Source organism: Echiichthys vipera, assembly GCF_963691815.1.
Source record: "Echiichthys vipera genome assembly, chromosome: 15".
NCBI classification, from domain to species: Eukaryota; Metazoa; Chordata; class Actinopteri; order Perciformes; family Trachinidae; genus Echiichthys; species Echiichthys vipera.
The window spans coordinates 13821288-13849158 of record NC_139840.1 but is presented as its reverse complement, the minus strand read 5'-3'; the positions used below and the strand labels follow the sequence as shown (position 1 = coordinate 13849158).

General features: G+C 41.3%; 2 protein-coding genes across 4 annotated transcripts in view; both read left to right on the top strand.

Annotated features, from left to right (window-relative positions):
• Positions 1-1214: 1214 nt before the first annotated feature.
• dspa (desmoplakin a) lies at positions 1215-19179 on the top strand. Its single transcript, XM_083928930.1, has 24 exons — positions 1215-1563; positions 2801-2885; positions 3113-3231; positions 3505-3646; positions 5969-6094; positions 6265-6324; positions 6425-6592; positions 7141-7245; positions 7338-7433; positions 7528-7653; positions 7904-8056; positions 8240-8394; positions 8643-8769; positions 8951-9134; positions 9244-9395; positions 9566-9747; positions 9926-10064; positions 11522-11715; positions 11854-12016; positions 12319-12402; positions 12530-12637; positions 12878-12976; positions 13161-14933; positions 15413-19179. The coding sequence occupies exons 1-24, from the start codon at positions 1328-1330 to the stop codon at positions 18632-18634; spliced, it is 7998 nt and encodes a 2665-aa protein (XP_083785056.1). The 5' UTR covers positions 1215-1327; the 3' UTR covers positions 18635-19179.
• A 1426-nt stretch (positions 19180-20605) lies between these two features.
• LOC310957736 (tensin-3-like) overlaps positions 20606-27871 on the top strand; it is a 33917-nt gene continuing 26651 nt past the window's right edge. For all 3 annotated transcript variants that reach the window (XM_083928436.1, XM_083928437.1, XM_083928435.1), the window contains exon 1: positions 20606-20907. The gene's annotated coding sequence lies outside the window, so the exon portion shown is untranslated. The remainder of the gene's footprint in view (positions 20908-27871) is intronic.

The following is a 27871-nucleotide window of genomic DNA, read 5'->3' as shown; positions in this document are numbered from 1 at the left end:
CTCTATGAGGTACAGTAAAATCTCCAGCACAGACAAGTCATGCCATGTTCTTTAAATGCATGCATTTCAAAAGTATGAATGGTTTGAAAATTCCCTTTGAGGGTGTTGGTTTCATGACCATGCCTCCCTTTCCTCCTATGTCTCTCTGATTCTCTTTTTTCTCACACTCCTATGTGATAGTGTAGTTGTGTGCATCCAATGGCTAAGGCACAGGGCTTAAACACCAGAGGGCACGATGTGTCTGTCGGCACATTCAACCATTGTTTTCTCCACCGCATGAAGACTGTATCATGACCTATATATCATAAAGACCAAAGCGGTTCAGGCATTGTATGGTCATTTTTGTGGCAACACATTTTTTTAAACATTGACACTGACACAAGGTATGTGTAACCCTCCCCACTCTTTGTCTTTTTCACTCCCTTTCACTTTTCAAAGCAACAGTACGCCTACCTGTGGTGGGCAGTGGAATGGAGGGATGGTAGAGAAGTAAGAACAAAGTGACAGAAACAAAATGGAACCGTAAAAAAGAAAAATCTACTTGGTGAACCCTGTGTCACTTGCTTGTCAGCTTCAAGCAGCTATGCAAAACACTGAACTCCAAAATGGACTCCTTTTGACCTCAAGAATGTGAAACCCGGGATGACACATTCTTTCATTCTTTCTGCGCCACCACTATCTCTACTCACTCTACTGGGGATTAAATGTGTTGGCTGCTTCTTTAATTATTATCCATTGTGTTTATATAGCCTCCTCACTTGCCAAGCTTTAAATGAGCAGACATTGAACCTGAAGCTATAGCAGAGGGGAAAAGGAGCAAGCGACTGTATTAGGAACACAAATCTAAGAACAATCGCTTTTTTTTTCTTCAGAGGGCATATAAGCTAGGTCCAGTGAGCCCTAAGGATCAATAAAAGGCAGAAGATGGCAAACAGTTCCCTTTATTTCTAACACCATAGGGTAGCCTAGGTCTACTTGTAAATAACCAAGAAATAGTGGCAAAGTCTATAAGGTTACACACAACTTGTAATTCATAAAAATCAAGCTGAGAAATCAATGATTGAAACGTAACTTTTGAGCAGAATGAAATGACAGCCCAGGCACTAATCTTCCCACAGGCTAGTGGGTGCAGGAGTGTTTCGTAAACACAGCAAGGTGTGGTTTCTGTCCAAAAGCAGCCAGCTTCCGTCTATTCAGAGCAGAGCCGACCATTATCTGCGCAACAGGAGACGGGGAGGGGAGAGTTGCGCGGTCAGTCCTCCGGGCAACAGAACAGAAAACTAAAACTTTCTAAAACATAACAAACAAAAACAACAACTCAGCAAACATGAGTTTGTACGGCTCCAATTCGAGACTGGCCACTGTGGGCCAGAGAAGTAATTCGCGACAGGATTTGACGAACTCAAGTGTTAGAAACGAAGTTTTCGTCGCCGGTGGAAACGGCTTCCAGGGTGAATACCCAGTAGGGGACGGCGGATACACCTACAGCTCCTTCTCCAGGACTTCCATGCACGGCGGTGGGGGACAGAAAGTGCAAATAAGCGGAGGTGGTGGTGGTTTGAGGTAAGAGCTTTGAAATCACCTGTTGCTTAGAAATAGGCCTTACCGTCATTAAATTTCCATGTAAAAAAAAGCCCAGAAAATAACTTTTTTCTTTTTGTATAGCACGTTCGGATTTCTTTTTAACAATGGAAACTGCTTCACAAATAAAATGTATTATAAGTATTAAAAGCACAGGTTCTTCCTAGCTCACAAAATGCTATTTCTTAAATTCTAATAAACTACACATTCATGCAGCTTATGGGGAAATAGTCAGCTGTGTCCAAACAAAGTCATTAAACCCATTTGGGAATGTTTTAGGAGATTGGCATGTCCTCATTACTTTAACATTAAAGATATAAATGTAATATAATAAAATTGAATTGAATTAATCAAACAGGTTCCCATAAGGCCTCTGCTACTGTAGCTCAGCACAGACAGGTTAATGAATGCAGGTAGAAACATGAAACATCCTGGTTTTCTTAGGACACAGCTGTCCTTTCATCAGTCCAAACACATCCCAGGTCTCCCCTTTGCTAAACACGTCGAACTATTCTGTTTTCCTAATATGTTACAGCCTAATCTCAGCTGTATCCCTGGTTTTATGTTACCCAATACAGTACCAAGGAAATACGTGCACGCCCCTGGAATGTCCTCCCACTATTATCATTCATCATGATGTCATGGTGTCTGATCATAGTGATGTTTGTGCTACAGTTTTCAAAACCATTTCCTTAAGTACATATATAAAATGAAGCTCTTTAAAGAGAGAAGAGTTGGTTAGTTTTTTTGTATTGGTGACCCAGTTCTATGCCCCACAACCTACAGACAGACTAAAAGCAATGGAAGAGTTTGTGTTGAATTAAAATAAAAGTTTATGACTTTTACATGATTATTCCTCCCACATTATTGTTGTTGTTATGCCACGGTTTTCATTATCAGAAAGTTGGATTGGATATTACATGTTTGAAATGATGTCATCATTTGCAAGCATTTATACCAAGCTGTACTGCTTGGTATAAATGCTTGCAAATGATGACATCATTTCAAACATGTAATATCCAATCCAACTTTCTGATAATGAAAACCGTATCTGCCTTTGAAACTTAAAATTGTTAAAAACAAACCTAGCTGCACAATTTGGGTGCTTAAAACACACACTAGATTGTTTTTAACACACGTTAAAAAGTGATATTAATTAAAGCTGTATTACAAGCTCTGAAAATGGATTGTTTTGTTTGTGTCTTGCCCTCATGCGTAGTGCACAGGGAATTCAGCAAAGAGCTTTGTTCCTGACGAGCCAGTGTAATGAATACCTGCAAAGAGCGAAGATGATTGTCCAGGGTGTAAGTGTAGCACACAGACAACACCTAACACAACTCAAGTGTTTACTTTCACTATTAGTGCTAATTGGAATAATGTGGACTTCGATGATGTAATGTTTTCTGATCAGGCATCAACACGATGAGGCCATATCAGATATGATTTAAAAACAGATAATATTGTCAGCCACAGTTTAAGTGAAGCATATTTGGCAGGTGCAAATAATTTTCTTTTATTTATATATATATAGGGGGGGAACACCATGGAGGCAGAAAAACTGTTGATGATGTCTACAGAAATCATGGAGCAGATGAAGATCTGCGGCAGAGAGCTGCAGCAGTTCCGTATACCCAATGACATTGTTAAAAAGTAAGACATGATGCAGTGTGAGTGTGTTTACTGCTTTGGAATGTTTGCATTTGCATGTGTTCACAGGTGAATATAGTATGTGGGTTTGTAGAGTAGCGTTTTGTAGCTGAACCAAACCTTATAAAGACAAAGTGATTCCAGGGGGTTATATGCCCTCTGAACATTCTTCCCTGTTCAGCTGGATTTGCCTAGCTAAGCTCTTTGATGTTGAGCCGTCTGTGTGCCCTTGGAAGATTCACAATGCATTTTTCTTTTTTTCGTCCAACTCTGCAGCTTAGATCACTTCCAGTACTTGCATGGTGCTATCCAACAGCAATTAGTCGGTGGTATGACCATAAGACGGAAAAGCAGTATAGGTTCCCTTGAAGGGGGGAGGATCTTTAATGATGCCATGGCCTGGATCGCCCAACAGAAGGTGAGCTCCTCATACATTACAGACATTTAAACACGTGATTAAAAACTTTTCAACCAATATTGGTGATACTGTTGGAATCAATATTACAATAATCTACTTTTTTTTTCATCTCTTCATTATAGTAAATGTATGTACATATCACATACATTTCAATAATCTGTGTTTCCACTGTTATGGACAAAACTCTTCACACATCAAACAGTTAAAAACTTTTATCATACATTTTCTTTGTAATGACAATTTATTTGTAATTACTTACTTGGACAATCATGAAATGATAATACTGAATCTTTTCCTGCATCAGTCTACCCATCTAATGCATTAGGTGACAGCATCATCTGCAAACGACCCAAATGCCCCACAGTTTTCTAACTTGTTTGAGCAGTGAGAATAGTTGCACCTGCATGTGTGTGCATGCCTGGGTGAATTAGTGTGAAACGTTTTTTTTTTTTTTTATGTGAACTGAGGGGGAGGGGCATGCACTTACCCTATTACTTATTCTGACCTCCTGTAACTGAAACCATCTGGACACGCTGCCAAAACCTGATCCGTCAGTGAAAAAGACTTGGGGGGGATTGAAACAAAGAAGAGCAAAGAGCTCTGCCATTTTAGAAAGAGGCGGCTAGAGTGGAAGGCAGAAAGCTAGAGCGGGGATAGAGGGAGGCAGATAAATAATCTGCGGGAGCAAAAAGAAAAGTAGAGGTAAAGGGGTGTGAAATCTGACACTCTGCACTGAGTCAGTTGTTGTACGACAGGGCAGTTCAACAGAACTGTAACATGCTTATGGGAAAACGCCCTTCTACTCTCTACCTCCCCAACCCTCCCACCCAACCAGAAACACACCCTGTCATTCTGTCAGCACATCTAGCCTCACCCTTTTATGTTATCATAAATGTCCCTTCCGTCATCGGATAGAGAAGCATTTCTTTCTATATTTTGTAATGGCTCAGTCTTTGTAATCTACTTATCGCCTATTTTAAACTCCAAATTGAACCTACTGTCTCTATGTACTGTCGGTCAGACATTGTACAGTCCAACGTATACCTTTTGTTGACCTTTCTACTTTGGACATTAGCTGTACTACTGACAGTCGTTTTTAACAGCCAAGATGTGTGTTGCTTCAGCCAAGTAGTCCAACAGGAAGGAAAAGGGAGTGGTGAGAGAACAAAAGCCTTGAGAGAGAAAAATGCAAGTAAAGAGCAGGGATTGGCTGAGGTCACTTTACTGGCAGAGCTCTTATCAAGGCTGAGGGCCGCTAACAAGGGGGGGAATAGTTGGGATAGTTTCCTGCTTAACAACACACATAATGATTATATGCTGACACCTAGGGGGCAAAGAGTGGAATGTCAGGGAATTAATGGTTGACCTTCTGGGTGTACAGTGCTGGGATAAAGCCTGATGTCAGGCCCCTTTCTGCTACCTCGACTATCTATTTGACAAGGGGCGCCTTTGCTGCCTACGGGGTTTAGTACCAACCAAGATGACTGTGCTTGGTATAAAGAAATACAAACATGCTAGAGTGTTTCTTTACCTAACCCAGAATGGTAAGCTGGTAAAGGCAGACCATACTCTAAGACAAGGGAATCAATAGCAGGGAGAATAGTGTATCATTTGAGATTCAGAATGATGCTGCCTTAAAGAATAAGGAGGGCAAACTGTGTTTTTTTAATTGAAAAATGAAAAAAAGACTACAGCTGAGTTGATTCTACTAACAAGTATTGACTGCGTGGCCAAAGCCGATAAAGCGCAGTCCTCTTTCCTGAGAGCTTCATTGTTGTCCAAAAACTATTAAACGCGCAGATGAGCCACACCCTTTGCGGAGCGTGACATGTTTTTCTAGTTAATGACACTGTCCTGCTATTAATTCACAGCTGAAAATAGTCCCCAACAAAAACACAATTTACTCATGTTTGAGTAGCATTTGCTAAAAACTGCAGTGGCCAGGTGTTTTTACGAAAAAAATACAAAGCTTTAAAAAAGAAACAATATATTTTTTTAACCTATTTTTTTAATATTTAGGTGTTGAGTAAGAAGTAATGAACTTAGGACAGAGTGCCACAGAGGGTGAGGAGGTCAGATAGTATTGAGCGATGGATTTTGCATTGTTTTTCATGGAGTTTATTGACTATAAAATATAACCATTAATGCCTGCCTTATTCTTTAGAATTAGTTTATATACAGTATCTATTAATTCATATTAAATTATACAGTAATGTTCCAGAAAATATGTAGTTTCACTCCAATTGAGGTTAATTTTGACTTTGTAATATTGTGTAGCACTTTATTTTAAAAAGTAATAAACTGTGATTCTGCATTTTGTAGCGTATGATTGAGACAGCTCCATGGGGAGAAGACTCCGAAACTATAGAAAAACAAATCCTGAGCCACAGCAAAAACCACAGCTCTATCCAGAGGAGCCAGGAAGTAGACCGTGCCAGAGACGAACTGGTAAGTGGTCTTCCTGTTTTGAAGCTCATCTTCGTTGCTTTTTTATGGACTGGATTCCTTAGATATCTCATTTGTTAAGGAGGATGGTCATCTCGGCATCACATGTAAAAAAGGTTTTGTAATTTTATTTAAAAAAACCCAAAACAAAACAAAGTCTCTATTTGATTTAGAACATGAAGGGTGACAAGTACAACATCTCCATCCTGGAACAAGAATGGGAAAGCCTGCAGGTAGAACTCTTTTGCAAAATGTTTTTTTAAAGTTTGTCAAAATCAGTAGCACTATTGTTACTTTTTATTATATTCGTGATTTACCTTGTGTCCATCTCAGAAAATGTCCCACAGCCGTATGAGTCAGCTACGTGAGCTTCAGGGCATCATCGAAGAGATCTCCCGAGCCATTATGTGGGTGAATGAGAGAGAGGAGGAAGAGCTTATATTTGACTGGGGAGACAAGAACATCGACCAGTATATCCCAAGGAAGCAAGAGAGCTACTCGGTAAGGATCTCTGACTGAAGCCTTCTTTTTTCCTGGTTGGATGTTCTTATCTTCTGGGTGTCACTGCACCTTAAAAGTCCCATGTTATGTTTTTTTCAAGTTCATACTTTTATTTTTTTGTTTCCTACTAGAAAATGGTTGCATGCTACAAAAAACATAATTTTTTCACATACAGTCTGTCTAAACATATCTGCTTTCGCGCATTGTCTGAAATGATCTGCTTTAGCGCCTATCTCTTTAAGCCCCCCTTCAGAAAAAGCCCAGTTTGCTCTGATTGGTCAGCATTGCCACGTTTTCCGCATCTGCACTCTCTGTGTCCCTGCACCGTCATTACAGCAGGAGAATGACTATTGTTTAAAGGCATAGTTTCTGAATATGGGCTGTGTGTATTTCTCTGTGGATTGTGTTTTGATACTTTCACAGTATTAGACCTTTAATATTTGATGAGTTTTTATTTCTATATACCAATTCAAATCTTAGTTAAGATGTTGTCTCCCAGAGGCCAAAGTCTAGCCTTTTGTGTTCCTTATGTTCTGCTCTCCTGACAGAGGCTGATGAGGGACCTGGAGGAGAAAGAGAAGGAACTAAACAAGCTGAAGGTGAAAGCAGACGGACTCCTGAACAACAATCATCCTGCCTCGGATAAGATCGAAGTAAAGTGTCTTATTTTTCTGGGTGTTTTCCTTATCTTACACATCAAATTATTCATTTGGTTTTGTACTGATGATTCTGGGTGTACCCACAGGCCTACATGGACACCTTACAGACCCAGTGGAGCTGGCTGCTCCAGATCACAAAGTGTATCCATGTTCATTTGAAGGAGAATGCTAACTACAGCCAAGTAAGTGCTCAGTCCTGGTCTTGCTCTTGTGAAATTGGAGCCCTGTGTGTTGTTATATGAATACTAATCAAATTTTTGTGCCTCCCTCTTTTAGTTTTTCAAGGAGGCCAATGAGACTTATGCAAAGTTGCAGAAGGAGCATGAGACTATCCGAAGCAAGATCAAATGTGACAAGAACACCCCACTGGAAAGCCTTGTTGAACTTCTGAAAAACCTTGAGGTATCATTGTGATCTGTTAAATCCTGGACATGCGTATTTCACTGCAGGTTTGAGGTGCAAAATGTGCTCATTTGTTCCGCTGATGCCCGAAACAATTTACATGCCTGGTGAACAGGTTTGAACAGTTAGCGACTAAGTTGAATGCCTCTGCATGTCTGCATTCATTTTGTAGGGTTTTGAATTTTGAATGAATGTTGCAGTGTACAGTGGCTCAGTTGAAAACACTGATCTAAATTTTGAATGTTCACAGAAAGAGAAGGAGCGAGTCATGGAGAATAAGAGGCAGGTCCAAAGTCTGGTCAACAAATCTAAGACCGTTGTCAGGCTGAAACCTCGCAACCCCGAGGAGAAGAGCAGCGGCCCTGTCATGGTCCAGGCCATATGTGACTTTAAACAAGACCAGGTGATGTATTTTTTTTCTCTCTCACACACACACACACACACACACACACACACACACACACACACACACACACACATACACACACACACACACACACACACACACACACACACACACATGAGTATGAAGTGACGTATAGAATTCAGCATTTCCTCTGTTTGTGTGGTCTGTTTTGTGCTTCAGATAGGGATTTTGAAAGGGAACGAGGGCATCTTGAAGGATAACTCGCAGCGCAGCAAGTGGCTCGTGACGGGACCTGGAGGTCTGGACATGTTGGTCCCCTCTGTGTGTCTGCTGGTCCCCCCACCAAACCCGCTCAGCATCGGCCTCGCCAACAAGTAAGAACTCTTCAGTCAATGTAGACTAATGTAGGTCTGCGAAAAGGGCAAATTATTATTTATTAGTGAATCTACTGGATACATGACATTTATCGGGGCTAGAAAACAGCCTTCCTTTTTCGGGATGGTAAAAAATATTTTATTATATAAACTTAAAGTTTTTTATAAGCCTAAGAGGTAAGAAAACAACCCACAAAAAAGCAAGTATCATGTAATGTCTGCATAATAATGGCTTGTGCTCTTCCTAGGAATGAGCAGTATTATGAAGCCATCATGAGCATCTGGAATCAGCTCTACATCAACATCAAGAGTCTCATCTCGTGGCAATACTGCCTCAAAGACATCAATTACATCAACTCCCTCACTGCCAGCATGGTAAGATTTCATAAAGAATGCAATTAACTTCTGAGTTTTTAATGTTAGAGTAACTTACCGTTTAGTAAGCAAGCAAAGCCAAATTAGATTCAGTTTGCATCTTATCTGAAACACTGTCTGCAGGAGTTTCCTCACCCCCTATGTGTTTTGCTCATCCTGACCCCTCTCCATTGTTCCGCAGCTGTCTCAGATGCGTCCTGAGGAGTACCGCAGTGTCTTAAAAAGACTGGAGACTCGCTACCAAGAGTTCCTGCGTAACAGCCAAGGTTCTGAGATGTTTGGGGAAGAGGACAAGAAAGCTGTCCAGATTAACTTTGATAGAGCCCAGACCCACTATGATACACTGATTATCCAGATGCCTCACCGTGAGTATAAAATGTTGTCATCCCTAAATGGTCAGCCCACTAAATAAAAAAAAAAATACTGCTGTTTTAACACTATAAATTGATATTCTTCAAATTCTCCACAATGCAGAGGTGAAACCTGAACTACTTACCCTGATCACTAGTCTGCAAGAGATTCACCGCAGGCTGGATCTGGCTGAGTACGGTCTCACTAGTCATCTCCACGTTCCTCTGGGGGACAACAGTGTGCACACGTGCTCAACGCACATCCAGAAGCTGCAGGTGTGCAACTTTTCATTTATTGTTCTATCTAATTAAAAATTGAATTGAATTGAATTGAATTGAATTGAAAAGTGAGGTATAAAAACAACAACATTCATTTCTTGCTTCAAGCAAAGTGAGAAACAACTGGTTATGCTAAATGTAACTTATCATTACATATTGATATCCAGACTGTGCACCAAGACTTGGACTCCATTCACGATGAGTACCTGCAGCTAAGAGAAAAGATCATAAAGCAGCTGGAGGGGATACCTGCAGACTCCGAACAAGCCAGGTTACTCCGCTCTGAGCTGGAAATCATCACCCAAAAGCTGGGAGGCCTACAGGGTCTCTACCCGGCCTACTTTCAAAGGTACATGATTTAAAACTGATCATATAACCTTTTTATTCATCCCACTTTTGATTGAGAAAATACAAAAACAAAATAAAGTTCTGGCACCAGAACTTGCGGCAGCATACAGATTTCCTGATTATATAAGTAATTTGCAAAAAGAAGTGAATTCAATGTAATGACTTTGTGTCTTTAACAGATTGTCGGCTGTTAAGGCCTTGCTCCAGAGTCTTCTCCAGGCTGAAGATGTCATTAAAGTCCACGAGGCCCGGCTGACTGAGAAGGAGACCACCTCTCTGGACCTTCGAGAGGTGGAAAACTATCGAAGCACACTGAAGGTTTGACACTGTTTAGTTTGAACTGCCATCTCTTGCTTTCTAGTTTCAAGACATTCAAACAATTACAATTCAATTCAATTACATTAGTAGCATTACTTTGTCCTCAGTTGGACATAAGGCCACAATTATTATTATCATTATAGTACACCACCACCTATTTTATATATTACAGTATCATGTTATGCATACTACATTTTATGCTAAATTAATTTAAAAGAAATTATTCTTGACCTGTAAAAAAAATGATTTGTACTAAAAAGTTTCAACCCCATCTCAGTCTTTATGTCTCTAAAGTCCTCAGTGACTATGTTTAAATGTACGCTAATATTTCACTATTTTTCTGGATATGACCATTTTCTGAATTTGATATGGGTCATGAAAACAACATTAATTAATTAATTATTGAATATCACAATTGTAACATTTTCTGATTAAGACGTGGGATCTGTCAGTATTATTTGGGTTTTAGGATCATTCCTTGGACATGTATACAGCGTATTTAGAAGATGCGTCACAAGTGGAATTTCTTGTTAACAGTTTACAAGGCTGCGGTAGAGATGCATGCCCAAAAGAAAAGCCCACATTTCTGGTTGGAGAAACACACCTACTCTTTAAAATTCTAAAAGCTGTGTTTATGAACAGGGTTTTGAATAATGTGCAAATATTGCAACCTTTTCAAGAAGATGGTTAAAGGAATGAGATAGGGAGGCTGTGTTCACATTGGTCAAATAAGTCCCCTACTCATGGAAATGTTGGAAAAAAAATCCCCTTTTTATAAACTGCATGTAAATGGCAGCATTAGTAGAATATTCATTTTATCAGCCATGAAAACAGCTCAGTAGGAATATTATCTTTTTTTTGGAATAAGGGAAAAAAGTAGTTATTTTGTGCATATAAATACTGTATAGTCAGTGACTGGAATGGGTTATGATCCCCACACATGGCTGAAGTTCAACACTCGGGTTGCACGACCAAACCCAGTGTTGTGGATATAACAAAGTACATTAACTCAACTTGAGTACAAATTTGAGGTACTTGCAATTTACTTGAGTCTTTCCATTTTATGCTACTTTATATTTGTACTCCCCTGCAATGTAGTTAAAAATAAAAGTAATAATCCAATATATCATAGCATAACACTCACATAACACACACCTTTTTCTGTATTATTACTTTTGATACTGGAAGAACATTTTACTAATAACACCTACGTAATTTTACTCAAAAATGTCGATTAAGGACTTGTAATGGAGTATATTAACTATTGCATTCTTTCCTTAAGTAAAGGATCTTCTCCCATTGACAAAACTGTAGCCATTCTTTGATGAAGACCAATCATATCATGTGCATATTGTAATAGCATCCATCTCAAGATGTGAATAAGACTTAAATAGGATCTGTGGTTTTTATTTGAAATTTAGAATTTGATTGATTGATTTTTTGAATCTCTATTAAAGCAAATGAAGAGTGATCTGGAGCAGAAAAAACACCTGCTGACGGCTATGGAGTCTGACCTGGCTAAAGCAGTGCACTGGAATAGTCAAATCTCCGAGCCCTTCCACAAGTGTGACGTGGACTTGTCCAAGTACTCAGACCTGGTGGGTCAGATGTCTGACCGCTGGCGCCGCATCCAAACCCAGATTGACAGCAGGTAGGATAGTCTGCACATGTCCACACATTCCTTCCACACTGGTGAATTTTTCTCCACATCCGCAATTCGTCGTTGCTGGTAACAACGCTAAAAATATCCTTTCATCTCTTCCTCATCCTCCCACTCTTTCCTCCTCAGAGTGTGGGACTTGGAGAAGCAGGAGAAACAGCTGAATCATTATCAGCAGAGCAGCACTAACCTGGAACAGTGGATAGACAATGCCAGGAAGCGCCAGGACAACCTTCAAACGGTTAAGCTCGCCGACATCCAGACTCTAATGGACCACCTCAACCAACAAAAGGCACGTCTTTCTTGGTTTACATCAACATAATGTGATCAATAATAATAACTGAACTGCACTGATTTTAGTTTTGTTTTACATTATACAGCAGCATAAGTGGAAAAATGTTTTTCACATGATTTATGAAATTCGACTTACTAGTCCTCGATATAAGACAATTTGTTGAGTAATCATTCCAATTCTTGGCTACTATCACAGTAATATCTTGTCAATTAAGTAACAGATGTTTCAGTAGAAGCACAGACTGAACAGTGTTGGATGAAATCAGTGAATTTAATGTCCCCCTTCTGCTGACTGCACAGGCACTTCACACTGAAATCAAAGGAAGGAAGGAAAAAGTAGAGACTGTGCAGAAAAACGCAGACACTTGTGCTGCATCCATAAAGGTAGGTTGTCAATTCATGTGGACCGTTTCTTTCAGTTTTAAATACTTTTGTACATGTTAACAAGCTGATAAGCCCAAGCAAGTATGGTACAAAAAAATTAAGTCCGTATTGTGTTGTGGATTTTCAGGACTATGAGCTGCAGCTGGCTTCATACGGTTCAGGCCTTGAAACTCTGCTCAATATTCCTATCAAGAGGACAATGCTCCAGTCCCCAGCTTCTGTGGTCAGACAAGAGGTATGAGTATGGTCTTTTCATTAAGTCACACTAAAACACATTCAAGTAATTATTATATGTTAATAGTCTGATTGTTGTATATAAATTAAACAAGGGTTATTTCCTTTGTATTAGGAGTTTGTGTTATACAACCATGAAAGCTTATTCCTTAATTGCATCTGTCAATTAAATATCTGGCTATTTAATTAATACTTGAACATTTGACATCAGTATTCATCCACTAATTTGAACTCCCATCAGGCTTCTGACCTCCAGTCCCGCTACATAGAGCTACTCACCCGCTCTAGTGACTATTACAAGTTCCTTGGGGACCTGCTCAAGAACATGGAAGAGCTGAAGGTAGGTATTGGCATTGTATGATGGCATTTAATGCATAATTGTTCCTGTAAGTCAGTAATATTGTGTTAATAAAATAACTATTATGATAAAAAAAAATTACACAAATATAAACAAATAGGTTTGTTTGACAATATGTATCTAGGTGACTGAGGCTCTTTCTGTTTTTTGTCACTACTCTCTTAAGATGAGGAATACCAAGATCGATGTGTTGGAGGAGGAGCTGAGGCGTCTGAAGGAGGACATCCACGATCGTAACCAGAAAAACAAGTCTCTGGAGGATTCTTTGGGCCACTACAAGCTGGAGTTATCTCAAACAAACGAGCAGCTAATGACTTCCAAGGGGGGCCAGGACAGCATATACAGCCAGCTTCAAGAAATTAATTCCCAGCTGACCCGCATTAAATACCAGCTGGATGAAGAAAAGAATAAAAGAAAGTTGGCAGAGGAAAGATACACTAGCTTGCAAGAAAAGTATGATACGACTGTTCACCGCAGACAGACAGAACTGGATGAAGTTAACTGGATCAAGAATGACTTGGAAAAGTCCTTGAAGGACAGAGAACGTGAACTGGAGAGGATGAAGATACGGCTAGATGAGGAGGCCGAACTTCGACGAAAGGCTGAATCAGATATCTCAAAGGTAAGAACACAGTGCACCCAGGAGGTTAATCAACTTAAGCAGACATACGAGACTCAGATCCATGTTACCAAGACAACAATCCTGAAAGCCTCACAACAGAAAGAAGAAGACACAGCAGAACTGAGACTGCAAGTTGACAGACTCACTGCTGGGAAGAGAGACCTAGAGGAGGAGCTGGCGAGATTGAGGCAGTCCATTGTTCACATAGAAGAGCAGAAAAGCAGAGCAGAAGAAGAGGCTAGCCAGCAGAGGTCCCTAGTGATACAAGACACAAGGACGCGCAGTGAGTTGGATGCTAAGCTGAGAACACTCATGCAGCAAGGAGGAGAAAATGAGCTCAAACTAAAGGAGGCCATCAAAAGCAGTCAGGAGAAGTCCAGGCAGATCAGCGTGCTAACATTTAACCTGGAGGAGGAGGGGAAGAAGAGGAGAGCTCTGGAATTGGAAATCAATCACCTGAAACAGGCTGAGGCAGACCTTAAGGCAAAGAACACCTCCTATCTGGAGTCAATCAACAAGCTTAAAGTGTCTGAGCAGGAGATCCGCATTACCCGAGTAGAGCTGGAGAAGCAGAGCAGTGAGAAATCCAAGGTTGAGCAGAGTTCTGTCAGGCTGCAGAGCCGTGTCCGAGAACTTCAGTGCTCTCTGGATGGAATGGAAGCTGAGTTGGAGAAACAAAAGAAGGCCACCCAGGAAGAGTTCACACGTAGGAAGAGAGTGGAGGCAGAGTTGGAGAGGATGACACATACTTGCAGAGAGCACACCACCACAATAAGCACACTGAAGTCCATCCAGATAGAGACTTCCAGCCATGAACGAAAGTATGAGCAGGACCTCAGCGCCCTTCAAGACGCTCTGGACAAGAGTCTGAGGGAGCAGAAAGTCACCAAGCAGGAACTGGCAGCTGTTACAACTGAGCTGAGGAACCTCAAACAGAAGTTTCAGCAGGAACAGGCTCGAATCCATGAGCTCAACCAACGCAATGAGACCCTGTATAAGACCATTGAGGAGAAGAGCCGCCAGCTTAATGATTACACTACAGAGATCGAAAAGCTGAAGACTCTGACGCAGAACCTGACAAAGGAGAGACTGAGGTTGGAGGAGGAGCTGAGGACAGTTAGACAGGAGAGAGATGATCTGAAGTTTAGCAAAGACACTATTGATGGAGAAAGTGCCACTCAGATCTCAGCCTTGCATGTCCAGCTTCAGAGTAGCACCAGGAGGACAGCGGAGCTCCAGGCACTCATCAATGACCTGACCAAGGAGAGAGAAAAGCTTAAAGTGGAAATAGACAAATTCCAAAAGCAGTCCATTGAGGTATTTTTGATGGCAGTGAAGGATAATCTCCACACTTTTCTGCTTTTGCATGAGTGGCTATAGGTGCATAAAGGCTGAGCATGATTTCAAACGGTCTTTGTTGGACCAGTGACAAATGACTTATTTTGCATGAAATTCACTCACTTGCTAATATTTTTTCTTAGGCATGCATGTTGTTCACCCTTTTACTTGGCACACTATGTGACTGAACCTAACTCATATGATAATAAAAATCTTAATGAATTACTTAATACTATTTGATAATAAAAAAAACAATTGACTTGTGAAATCACAAATGAAATAGATATTAATGTAAAAGGTTGATATGTTGATAAGGTCTTACAACATGCTGCTAAGGAAAGCTACATGCAGTTAATCCATTAGAATTGTGGCTCTGCATTTGCTCTGCTTTTGCTCTGTTCATCATTTATTGGCATGTCTTTACAGATACAATAATGTGTTTACTTCTTTCTCCCCAGACATCCATGATGTTGCACGATTCCCAAAGCCAATACAGTGAGCTGTTGCTGGAGAGGGACAGTTTGCTATCGAAGTTTAAACTGCTGGAGCAGGGCAAGACTCATCAGCAGCGCATAGATGAGGAACTCAAACGAATCAAGATCACACTAGAGACTGAGCTCCGCAACAAACAGCGGCTGCAGGATGAAAAGAATACCATCTTCAAGGATTTCAACTATATGAAGAGCCAGTTTGAGCTAAAAGAGAGCCACATTAGGCAGGTCGAATCAGACAGGGACAAAGCCGATCGAGACAGGATCTCTCTGAAGAAGGAGATTGACAGGCTCATGAGGGAGCTAAAAAGTGTCGAGGAGAGGTACAAGAGTCGTCTGTTAATCTCTGAAAAGGAAGCATCAGATCTGGCTCTCAAGAGAGATGTCTTGGAGAGGGAGATACAGAGGCTGAAGCAGAGACCCTGCACTCTGGTCAAGCAGACCCAGACAGATGAGAAGGTACCAACAATCGATCCATCCAAGCTAATATTTGATGGGGTGCGACGCAAAATCACAGCTCACCAGCTATGTGACTGTGGTATAATCAGTAAAGCCACTCTAGACCAGCTCCTGAATGGGAAAAAGAGTGTGGATGAGGTAGCTGTGGACATTCAGCTTAGTCTAAAGGGTACCGGCATAATTGCTGGCATGTCATCAGGTGCTCAGAGAATGCCATTCACTGAAGCAAAAAACAAGAAACTCCTCAGCCAAGAGAGTGCCCTCATGCTCCTGGAAGCTCAAGCTGCAACAGGTTACATAGTGGACCCTGCGTTTAATGAAAAGATGCCTGTGGATACTGCCTGCTCAAGAGGGATTGTAGACACAGAAGACAGAGACACCTTGGTGACAGCTGAAGCAGCTAGCACAGGCTTCAGTGATCCATACACTGGCAAAGTGCTGTCTGTGGGTCAGGCTTGCAAACAGGGCCGCATAGACAAAGAGACCGCCATCCGCTTGCTCCAGGCTCAGGAGTCTGTTGGAGGCATACTGGACCCTGTTCTGAGTGTGTTCCTTCCAAAAGACCTAGCATTGGATCGCAATCTTATCAATGAGGAGCTCTACAGGGCTTTGGATAAAAAACCCACCTGCTACCTTGAGCCAGCTACAGGAAAGAAGATAAGCTATAATGACCTTAGGAAGAAGTGTATGGTGGAACCTGTTTCTGGCCTGCTTCTGCTCCATGGTCCAGAAAAGCCCATGACAGTACCGGGTATTCGTGACGATGTCAAAGTTACAGATCTCGTTGATTCTGGGCTGCTGGAAAAAGAAGATTTGAGGAAGCTCAAGGAGGGCAAGCTTACCCTCAAAGAGATTGAAGACAGGCTGAAGTCCTATCTCTCAGGCTCTACCTGCATTGCAGGGATCTATGATGAGGCCAATGATCGAATAATGCCTTTCTATCAGGCAATGAAGGAAGGTCTGCTCATGAGAGGAACAACCCTGGAGCTTCTTGAGGCCCAAGCTGCCTCTGGCTTCATTGTTGACCCAGTTAACAATTTGTTCTTTCCTGTAGAAGAGGCCTCAAAGAGAGGCTTGATAGGAAAAGAGTTTAAGAATAAGCTGTTGTCTGCAGAGAAAGCAGTAACTGGATACAAAGACCCATCCACAGGAAAGATAATCTCCCTCTTCCAGGCTATTGAGAAAGATCTTATTGAGAAAGGCCATGGGATCCGCCTTCTGGAGGCCCAAATTGCCAGCGGCGGGATTATTGACCCCAAAGAGAGTCACCGTATTGATGTCGCTGTTGCCTATAAAAGGGGATATTTTGATGAGGAGATGAATGAGATCCTAACTTATGAAGGAGATGACACAAAAGGGTTCTTTGACCCAAATACTAAGGATAACCTGACATATCTTCAACTTAAGGACAGGTGCATTACAGATCCCAAGACAGGTCTAGTACTCCTGCCCCTCAAAGACAAGAAGAAGCACCCAAAGTCAGAGGAGAGTCGTACCAATGTTCTTCGCAAGAGGCGGGTTGTAATCGTTGACCCAGACACTGGGCTGGAGATGTCAGTGAGGGAGGCCTATCACAAGGAGCTAATTGACTATGACACTTTCCTGGACTTGTCGGAACAGGAGTGCGAGTGGGAGGAAATAACTATAAAGGGGTCTGATGGCTCTGCACGTTTGGTAATAGTGGATAGGAAAACAGGAACCCAGTATGACATTCAGGACTGCCTGAAACGAGGTGTTGTCGAACAGACGTCTTTGGATCAGTATCGTGCCGGAACGCTAACATTGACCCAGTTTGCTGACCAAATTACCAGCAGAACCAGCAGCACAGAGATGACCATTGCAGCCCTCAATGTTGATGACATGGTCACCTGCAGCAGTCCCACCCAGGCCACACCATCTTCCCCAACCGTTCGTAAACGCTTCAACAGTATTTCTATCACTGTTTCTCCCCCTGAAATGTTCGATGACCAGAGCCCTGTTGGAGCTATATTTGACACAGAAACCCTGGAGAAAATTACTATGTCTGAAGCACTTCGAAGAGGCATAGTTGACACTATTACAGCACAGAGGCTACTGGAGGCCCAGGCATGCACAGGTGGCATCATCAATCCTGCCACTGGTGAGAGACTATCGCTGCAGGACGCTGTCCATCAGAGTATCATTGATGAAACCATGAGCGCTAAGCTGAAACCTGCCCAGAAAGCATATGTTGGTTTTGAAGATGTGAAGACTAAAAGAAAGATGTCAGCAGCAGAGGCAGTGAAAGAGACATGGTTGCCCTATGAAGCTGGCCAGAGATTTTTGGAGTTTCAGTACCTGACAGGAGGCCTGATAGAGCCTGGCACCGGACGTCGGATCACCATTGAAGAGGCTATCCGCAGAGGTTGGCTGGACGGTAAAGGGGCCCAGAAGCTTCAGGATACACGGAACCACCAAAAGAACCTGACCTGCCCCAAGACAAAACTGAAGATCACCTACAAGGAAGCCATGGACAGCTGCATGGTGGAAGAAAGCAATGGTATGAAGATGCTGCAGGCCTCCTCAATATCCTCCAAGGGAATCAGCAGTCCTTACAATGTCTCTAACCCAGGATCTCGCTCTGGCTCCAGGGCTGGTTCCCTAGCCGGCTCCAGGAATGGATCTCGTAGAGGCAGTGTGGATTACTCCTCTACTTACAGCTGTGCTTTCTCCTCCAGCAGTACCACTTATAGCTCTAACACTTTCTCTTAATATGCAGCATAGAAAAAAAGAAACAAACTAGACTAGTTATTACCAGCGGTTTGAGTACCTTTTGTAACCATTTGCTTTTCTAAATGCTTTTCTGCTACCCATGAGATAATGTATTTGGGAGGTTTGTTAAATACTGAATCTGATTCTAAATTCATTTAAGTGTTTTCATTGTTTGCAGTTTTTGGTGATTTTGGTGTTTAAATATTAAACTTAGCAGAGTATAATTAATGTTTTTATTCTAAAGCATAAATGTTGAATGGATATATTTGTCATAGCTCATTTAAAAATATGGTTTTATTTTTAGAATTTATTTTGTGTTATTTCAAAATATGCTTGCTAACTGCTTCAGCATAGGGCCAAAATTAACTTTGCTATTTTTATTCTCAGTTGTATTGCGTGTTGACTTGTGTATGTTTTCATTTAGATTTTTTTTTTTAAATGTTAAATGAAAATGCTGAGGTTCAGCTTAAAATACTGTAATGATCAACTACTCCAAATTCAAAATGTTATTCTCATGTGATTGAAAATAAAGTTGTTATAACATGTTTGATTCATCCGTTAACTTCATTTTATTAGATGGATATCTGTCTTGTGCATTAAAAGCTGAACCAGTTCACTGTATGAAAAGAAGCTGTGCAGTATCCATTTTAACCTATGGATGGCGCTAATTGTTATGCTAAAACTTTTTAAATGCAAGTCTGTTTAGCCCCATAAGCACAGTCTACCTTATACCAGAGAGGTGGAAAACAAAAGTGTACACTTTGGCTATAGTATAATGTTATTAGGACTGTAATGTAGGGATTTTTAATGAACTGAAACACTGGCAATGTATTATTTGTTTATTTATTTCACACATAAATGTGAATCATGAAATATATAAAAACATTCAAAGGAAATACAAAGAGTAAAATATAAACATACACAATCACCAGTATGTTTTAAATATAAGTGTTAAAAGATTACACGATATAAGTGGAGTATAGTTTAAAAATGCAGAGAAACAGAAGTAATTACTACATTTTTCTACAGTATGAACATGTTTCTAGTGTTTCATTGTTTCAAATCTCTTTCCATTAGGCTATCAATTTTCACTCCACAAAATTTGATAGAAAAGGGATGTTTTATACAAAGGAAGATGAAAGATGGGAGATGCTTAGCCTGAGGTGGACAGTTATGGAATTATGAATTATATTCTCAAAGACAGATGTCCAGGTTGGAAGAGTGTTGATGTCCAAAACAGACAGCTCCAATAAAAAAAAGTGGTTCACTTGGAATTACAGCTTTGGGAAAAAGTTGCTCATAAACTATTTCTGCTGCATTTTGTACATTGGAATATATATGTATATGTCCAGACACCATTGGAGATTGGGACATTTTACCACAATAGATAGAATATGATCATTTGAACCCATATTCTATTATTAATGACATCATTATAACAAATTAAACCCAACAGGGCAAACCCACCAACATTATTGCTTATATATCTGTATCTGAAAGTATCTATTTAGGCTTCTAAATTCTAAGTCAGTGTACCACTGAACCACACCGTTTGACGCAACATGAATAAAAGTGAACCCACACTTACTGTATAACACATGCATGTTTTGTTTTGGTGATGCACTGTAAGAAAACATCAAAACAAAACAAAAGCCTAAACGTGTATTGCGTCTGCGCCGGTTTGTTCTACTTGTAGCATGGAATGTCTTATAATTTTATATTTTATTATATAATGGACCACTCCAACAATTTACCTATCTCACGATCCGGAGAGGCTAGAGGAAGTCTCCGTCTGCGTGTGAAGGGTGAGGGTGAGAACAAATGGAGACAGGGAGAGGGAGGAGGACGAGGACGGGGGAGGTAGAGTGGGAGGGGGAGGGAATAAGGGAGACAGCCCTAGCGGCGCAGTGGGAGGACTATCCCATGCCAGGACTTGTGGCGGCTGCAGCGGCAGCCCGGACTGGAGGAAGTGTGCAGGGGGGCTGAGCAGCAACAGCAGGCAGCAATTCAGGAACCGTGCAAAGGCTTCCATTTTCTCACCGGCAGCCACAGAAAAAGGCCGAGGAGAGCATCGGATCCAGCTGAGAGCACATTCCAGCAGAGGGATATGAGCCTCTCTCCCTGCACTAAGCCTGTATGACGGGGCTGAGGGCTCTTTGATCAGGACTTTACCCCACTCTTTTTCTTTCTGCTCTGGCTGATTAAAGCGACACAGAGGAGATACAAACAAGAAAAAGAAGAATAATCAAAGTACTCGCTTTCGGTTTGATAAGGTAAGGGACTGTGTCTGGACTTTTCCGCGCTCAATCATTAGCAGGGATGGTTTCTAAAGTCGAGCTGGTCAGTAGCCTAAAAACAGGATTACACTGTAGTGCCTTAAGCTCTTTGCCCAGTCACATTTCAATGAGTTTGCTTATTTATTCAAAGTGCAAAACAGGGCACTGCTCTCTGTATTTACTTTGGCTCCGGGTTCTAGGTTAGGGGTGTGTGTGTGTGTGTGTGTGTGTGTGTGTGTGTGTGTGTGTGTGTGTGTGTGTGTGTGTGTGTGTGTGTGTGTGTGTGTGTGTGTGCTCCAGCTCCTCAAGCTGCACTATGAAGACAGAGAAGGGACTCATTCAAACTGACCCAGCAGCACTGATCTTTTCAATGTGAAAGAGTATTATTTTTGAGATTTTGAATTGAACTCGCAAAAGCTTGGCTCAAACTCTTTGGGTCTTTTTGTGCTCTTAAAAGTCTTCCTCAAGGAACTGTGTTTTTTTGGTTGTTGTTATAACTGCTATAATTTGGGGTTCCTTGCTGTTGTGGGCTCTGGTGTACTGGAGACCTTTGTAATGTGAAACATCTGGGGCCATTCTTCTGGAGGACTTGAGCACAGTAGAGTTCCTAAAGAAACCCTTCGTCGAATGTTTGGACTCTTGCAGTCAGTTGATAAATGATAACAGACAATCAGAACAAGAGAGTTTGGCTTTTTTTCCCTTCTTTGAGCTACAGCTCCTGCGTGGTATTTGCAGCCCAAGGGCTACGTTTCTCAGGCAGCCATTGTTGATGACATGTACAAGTGTCCTTACATCACAGTGGCTACAGCCCCCTTCACCTGAATATCAGTCCCTCCCTTTCTTGGGAATCAGACACACACCTGCATTTACACTCTCTCGGGCACCTTTTTTTTTCAAGCAACATAAACAATGCAGGTTGTTCTGAACATTTTGCAGGCTTTACTCTTTCAAGATTAGCTTTAATTACAGACCCAGTGAGACAGGAGAAACATTCTTGAACTGACAATTATAGTTTTTGTTGGTGGTTCTATTTTGAGGTCAGAGTCGTATGAACAATATCTTGCCCCCCGAAAGAAATGTGCGTCAGAAACCCAAAGTGTCAGGCGTTAATTACAAAGGACTGGCAGGGCGGCTGCTGACTGGGGGATCCTGATATTGTGGATTGGACAGGTAGGTTGGCAGAGGGTTAGGGCTGTGTACTGTAAGCAGAACACTGTGTTATAACCCTGAGAAGAACAGCACGGGACATTGCACTGGGGCATTTCACTTTGTCCCAGCAGTGCCACGGCCACTTGGCCGACATGTGTAAACCATTAGACGGAGAGAAGGAGACCTGCAGAAGGAAGGAGAATGAAAGCAATAAAGAGGAAAGAACAGCAAGAAAGAAGGGAAAGAAAGAGAGCGAGATGGAGGGAATGAGAGAGGGAGAGTCGGAACGTAATCCATTTTGGAACACATTCCACTATGACCTTGGGATAGAAAACGGTAATTAGGGAGTACTTTAGGAGCCTTAAGGGTGCACAAGTTTGCTCAGGGCTGTCATTTTTATTCCCTTCAACATATCTCATTAAAAATGTGGGACAAATACATGTTAGAGTTCCAGGGTTACTAAATAAACTTAGTAAAAATACTCTTTTCCTCCTTCTTGTGGCTTTTTTTCAATAGTTCTCATGGTTTTGTTTATTTCAGTTCTTCAGCTGTGAATGGGTGTCAAAGCCACAGCGTAAACATACAGAGCCCCTGACAGGAAAAGGCCAGAACAAACTGTGGCCTTGTCCCTCTCAGGGCCCTTCAACCAGCCTGTTATGTCACTGTGAACATGTTATCCCGCAGTATGAGGCGTGCACTTGTGCCAAGTATGAATACAAGGCGGTTTGGAACAGCAAAGCTGATGGTATCGAGGTTATTAGGTGACTATTAGATGTGAATTCTAAATACCAAGTGGGGACTACAGCCAGACGACAAGGGCAAAGAAACAAACGTGTTCTGGTTGTACAACTCGTGTCATCTGGTGGAGCGGTAAACAGGCACCAATAATTATTTTCATGTGCTGAGGAAATAAAGAAATAAAACTAACAGGAAGAAATCTAGCTACATTTATTTAAAAAAAACAAACAACAAAAACATTTCCATCCAGCGGTCCCCCTGCAGGCAGCCAGACTTCCTGAAGCATTTATGGCACTTTAGGTGTGACTCAGGTTTGCAGGCAAACAGTTTTAGGAGATCATTAATATGTCCAGTCTCCCAAAGAGACAGTAGTCTACTACATGTGCCGCTGCTTTTTCCATAGGTGCAAAACAGAGCCAGCTCTTACAAGCACGCTGGGTTGGATGAGCTTTATCACCCCTCTTTGACTTCGACCTCTTGGCAGCACTGCAGTCTGTTGCAGAGACAGTTTGTGTTGAGTTGGGGTTTGGTGCTCACATTTTTTTTAATCCTAGTGAGGGATATCAGCATACCCGTTTTTCAGACACATAATTTCAGTTTAATGGACCTATACAAATATTTGAGTTGTCACAAAATGACGGTTGTTGGTGATGCCACAACATGTCAGTCATAACCTCGAAGCTGGAGCTTACAGAAGCAATTAGGTTTGATTTCAGAGTGTGAATGGGGGAGGGAGAGATGACTTGATTGCTTTCATATGTGTGCTGGCGTAACGTGTGTGGACATTTTCGTGTTCTTTTATTAATTAAAATGTTGAAAAGTTGCTCATTAATTTGCAATCCGTCCATTTAAATATGGATTAGTCAATTTTTGTAGGCTTTCAGACATTTGTGGGGTGTACTTTGATAGTAATATTTTACAAACTAAACACTGAATCAAAAAATTATTGATACATTGCTTGATAACAAAAAGAAAGTTGCAGCGTAGATGTTAATTAAAGCTTTTTTATTTCATGTTCATTGCAGCAGTGTTAATATCTCCATCTCATAACTTATGCTGCCTTTAAGAATAAGTGCTTCCTTGACCTTAAACCTGTATTTTTCCTTCTCTCATTTAAGCAAGACTCTTTATATTGTATTTCCTCTTCAATGGTTTGTGCAAATATGTTAAAGAAATCTGCACGATGGAGGCCACGCTAAAACGGTTAATGGAAAATACCATCGGGGAGCTTGTAGACATATTGTATAGCAACCAGCCTAATCACATACAAACAAACAAAATCTCACATGGATTTGGTTGCTGTGGCTCTCCGGGGAAAATCTTTATTTTTTGTGACACAAGCATGCAAAGTTTTTGCCAACTTTCATCACCACAGTCGGCTCAGAAAGGAAAACAACTGAGGTCAATATTCGCAAGATGAGGTCATGATTTAACATTTATGGGGTCTGACTAACTGATGTCTGGATTTTTCACTTTTATGTCTTAATACATGATGCCGTCGTCTTGCATCTCTTGGTTCACCTGCTCCTACAAAATGGAAGATTCCATGAAGTGTGCCAGGTGAAGGGTGTGGCTCCTGAAATAGAAACAAGCATCACCCCAGCACTTTAATATGCCTTCCCTGCATTTCTTTTATGCATAATTGGAATGTTTGATTAAATTATTTTCAGCGTTGTTCTGGGTCATTCAAAGAAAGGCATTTGGAGCCAGTCCCAACTGATGGTCATGCATGTGTGAACATGGTTGACAGCACCCACGCAGCCTAGTCAAGCTCTTACCTGTAGGGGTTGGAGCTGGGGGAGCCAGACACACCCTAATCCCCCAACATCCTGACCTCAGAAAACCTGTCGCAGCTTGTTCACAGTAGACCTGGCAACCCGCTTTCTCGAATCTCACTGCTTACCCCGCTCCTCTACCATCCTTGCACTCCCAGTGCCATGGGTGGGCTCGGGATTTGAGTTCCTTGGCACTGCTTATTCTGCCTTTGTGAGCTAATGCTGCGCCTCAAACCAGGAACAAAAGCAGTCAGTGCAAATTAAAGACCAATTATCTTTAGTGCATGCTGGGGCAGGTCGTTCATGTTATCTTGAATGAGTGGGAGAAGTGAGAGGTCTAGTAGGAAAAGGATGTTGTTAACTTTAGCGTCGTGCATGAATACTTCATGAGGAAGGAATAAGCCAGAATTTTTATGATTGATTTTATAATGTGATATTAGCTACTTTTGTGCAATCAAAGTTTATTTGAGTTTAAAGGTTTAAACCTTTATTTCTCTAGTTACCTTGAAATTAGTAATGCAATCAGTGTTTTAATTGCTTGACTTTTTAGGCTTATTGCTTTCTTGATGAAAGTTAGATGAGAACATTGATACCACTCTCATGTCTGTCCGTTAAATATGAAGCTACCACCAGGCTCCATCCAAGGGTAAAAAAAATCAGCCTACAGCACGTCCAAAAACAAAAGTGTGGGTTTAGGGGGTGGTTATGTGCCTCACTATTTTTTGGTGTAAGTTGGAGGAGGAGTTGGAGTTGGTTACTGCACCTGGCTAAGAAAGAGTCCAGCATAAAAAAAACTGTCATATTTTACCGTTTGGTTTTTATGTAATGTGTGAGATAAAAGATGCTAAACTGTGAGCTTGTAAGCAGAGGCTTGGCTGTTTCCAGTCAATGCCTAACTAAGCTACCGGCTACTGGCAGTAACGTTAGCTTATTTTTTTACGCTTCATACACTTGAGATCAAAATTAGAGAACAAAGTATTAATTCTTGATTTATCCTGAAATACTGTTATTTTTTATCGTTCAGAATTTGATAGAATATCAGCTATAGCTATACCACTGCTGTACATCACTAGTTTCTCACACTGCTCTGGTTTGATCTTGGTCCATTCATCTTCAGTCTCTTACACAGTTCGGTAACTGTAGTGGGTTTCTTAGCCATTCATTTGTTGCCAAGGATTTTCCAGAGATTCTTTATCTTTTTTCACAAAAATGTGAAAACATCCGGGGTTGTAGCCCAGAAGTTAGAGTCCTTTTCAGACTGGGGTTCAGGGGTTTCTCCCCCGAGATTTTTTTAAAATTTGGCTGATGAACATGCAATTGTGATGTAGAGAAGGACAGGAAAGACAAATGGTCATGTGTAACTTCTGTCGGGGTAGGTCTCATAAACACTGTCATGCACCCAATGTCAAGTGGACCGGGTTGAATCCACTGCAGGTCTCCCGAAACTGCGAAACCTAGAAGCCATCACTGTGCCGACGGACGTTTTCTCTCCCGACCAGTGTTTGGGTTTAACGAGTGACCAGTTAACTGGCCACTTTCAGCTGAAAGTGCCTGCGGTCGCGATAGTGACGGCAGGTGTTAATAACGGGAAGAGAATGCGTAGCTGTCCTTGTGAATGCCTCCTTGTTTAGTTTTTCATCACAATGTTAAACATAATGTTACCTACCTGATCAGTCTTTATAGCTCTGTTTGAGTAAATGTGTCAGTCGCATGTTGTACGTTGCTTGTTGTTACGGTAAACAGGAAGAGAGCGAGTTGCTCTTCCTAATATTATCTATCTCTAATTAATTTTCTAATTTAATCTATTTGTCTTTGAAACCTGCTTGTGTCAAGACGTGTGAGTAGAATTTTATTCACCACAAAAAAAAATAGGAGATTGATGGTCATGCCCGTGTGAAAAAACAAATGGAAGTCAAGAGATTAACCTGGTGCACCACCAGCCACTTACCTGTCACTCTGGTGTAGTAAAACATATCTCAGAGTATTTACTTTTAATTAAGTCTATGAGTATTTTCTTAAAAACATAACCCTGTTTTCATCATCTGCAGTCACTACGGCAACCACAGAGGCACTCGGCTTGAAGTCGCTGGGTCGCTAGTATGGTTTTCACTGCTACAATATTGCATCTGTGGTTGCTGGTAATGCCACATAAATGTCTACTGTACGTATTTTTATTATCATAATGGGGTTTTTTATTCGACGGCACAAAGGTCCGGGGCTATTCCCAAGAGATCTGGGGCTACAGCCTCGAATGCCCAGGTCTAACGACGCACCTGGAGATAAATCTTTTAGTTTAACTCTCTGGAAGAGAGCAAATAAGTGTATTTCCCAAAATGTCAAACTTTAAAAAAAATAAAATTAAAAAAAAACTTTTCAAAACAGATCTTTATACACCAAATAAGCATTGTTAATGTGTTGTTTTCACACTCCTATGTCACATGAATCTTAAGTGTTGGTTAGATATTCTTCCCATTTCTAGTTGGCGTAATACTTTGACACCTTCAAAACATTACTAAGCCTTCTTCCTGTGCCCCTGCCCTGGAGAGACACAGAGCCTAAGTACTGGCCAACCTGTTCATTAATTTCCCATTAGTCAACAGTTTTCCCTTAGAGTCTCAGGGGAAATAGACTAACCCCGCCATTAGTTCCAACAATCCCAGAGGACCCCCCCCCCCCCAACACGCACACACACACACACACACACACACACACACACACACACACACACACACACACTTACAAAACACCCAGCCCCGTTTCCCCGAGTGATGACCTCTTCATACACATGGCCTCTTTCATTCCGCTCTGAGGGTTGGTTTAAGCCGCGGCTAGAGTCCCTGGTTTATGGCGCGCTGTCTTTCTCTCTCTCTTTCTCTCTCTCTCTCTCTCTCTCTCTCTCTCTCTCTCTCTCTCTCTCTCTCTCTCCCTCTCTCCCTCCCTCTCTGACCCCCTTCAAAGTGTTGGGCTGTAGCCTGCAGTCACTGCAGACTTAATTGACGGACACATTCTTGACTGTGGATCATTTAATCACAACAAACAATTGGAGTCATTCAAGGAGGATGATGATATCTCTGGCAACTTTGGAATGTGTTTCTGTTTGTGAGAGTGAGTGCTTGTGTTTGTGTGAAATCTGAAACATTTATCATGCTCTATAGACAGTTATCTCTTACAAATGCTACACACAAGTTATTGTTTAAGTCATCGACATACTGCATCTCTGGCTAAGGGACGATTTTGTTTGTTTTGCTTATTTATTATTATATTTTATTATTTTTAAACTGCAATAACAAGTACAGATA

Excerpts from the sequence above, each read along its gene's own strand:
- dspa (XM_083928930.1), top strand. The coding sequence starts at position 1,328 with ATGAGTTTGTACGGCTCCAATTCGAGACTGGCCACTGTGGGCCAGAGA. Across the intron at positions 2,886-3,112 it reads CGAAGATGATTGTCCAGGGT|GGGGGGAACACCATGGAGGC; the intron begins GTAAGTGTAGCA and ends ATATATATATAG. Across the intron at positions 12,638-12,877 it reads CTTCTGTGGTCAGACAAGAG|GCTTCTGACCTCCAGTCCCG; the intron begins GTATGAGTATGG and ends AACTCCCATCAG.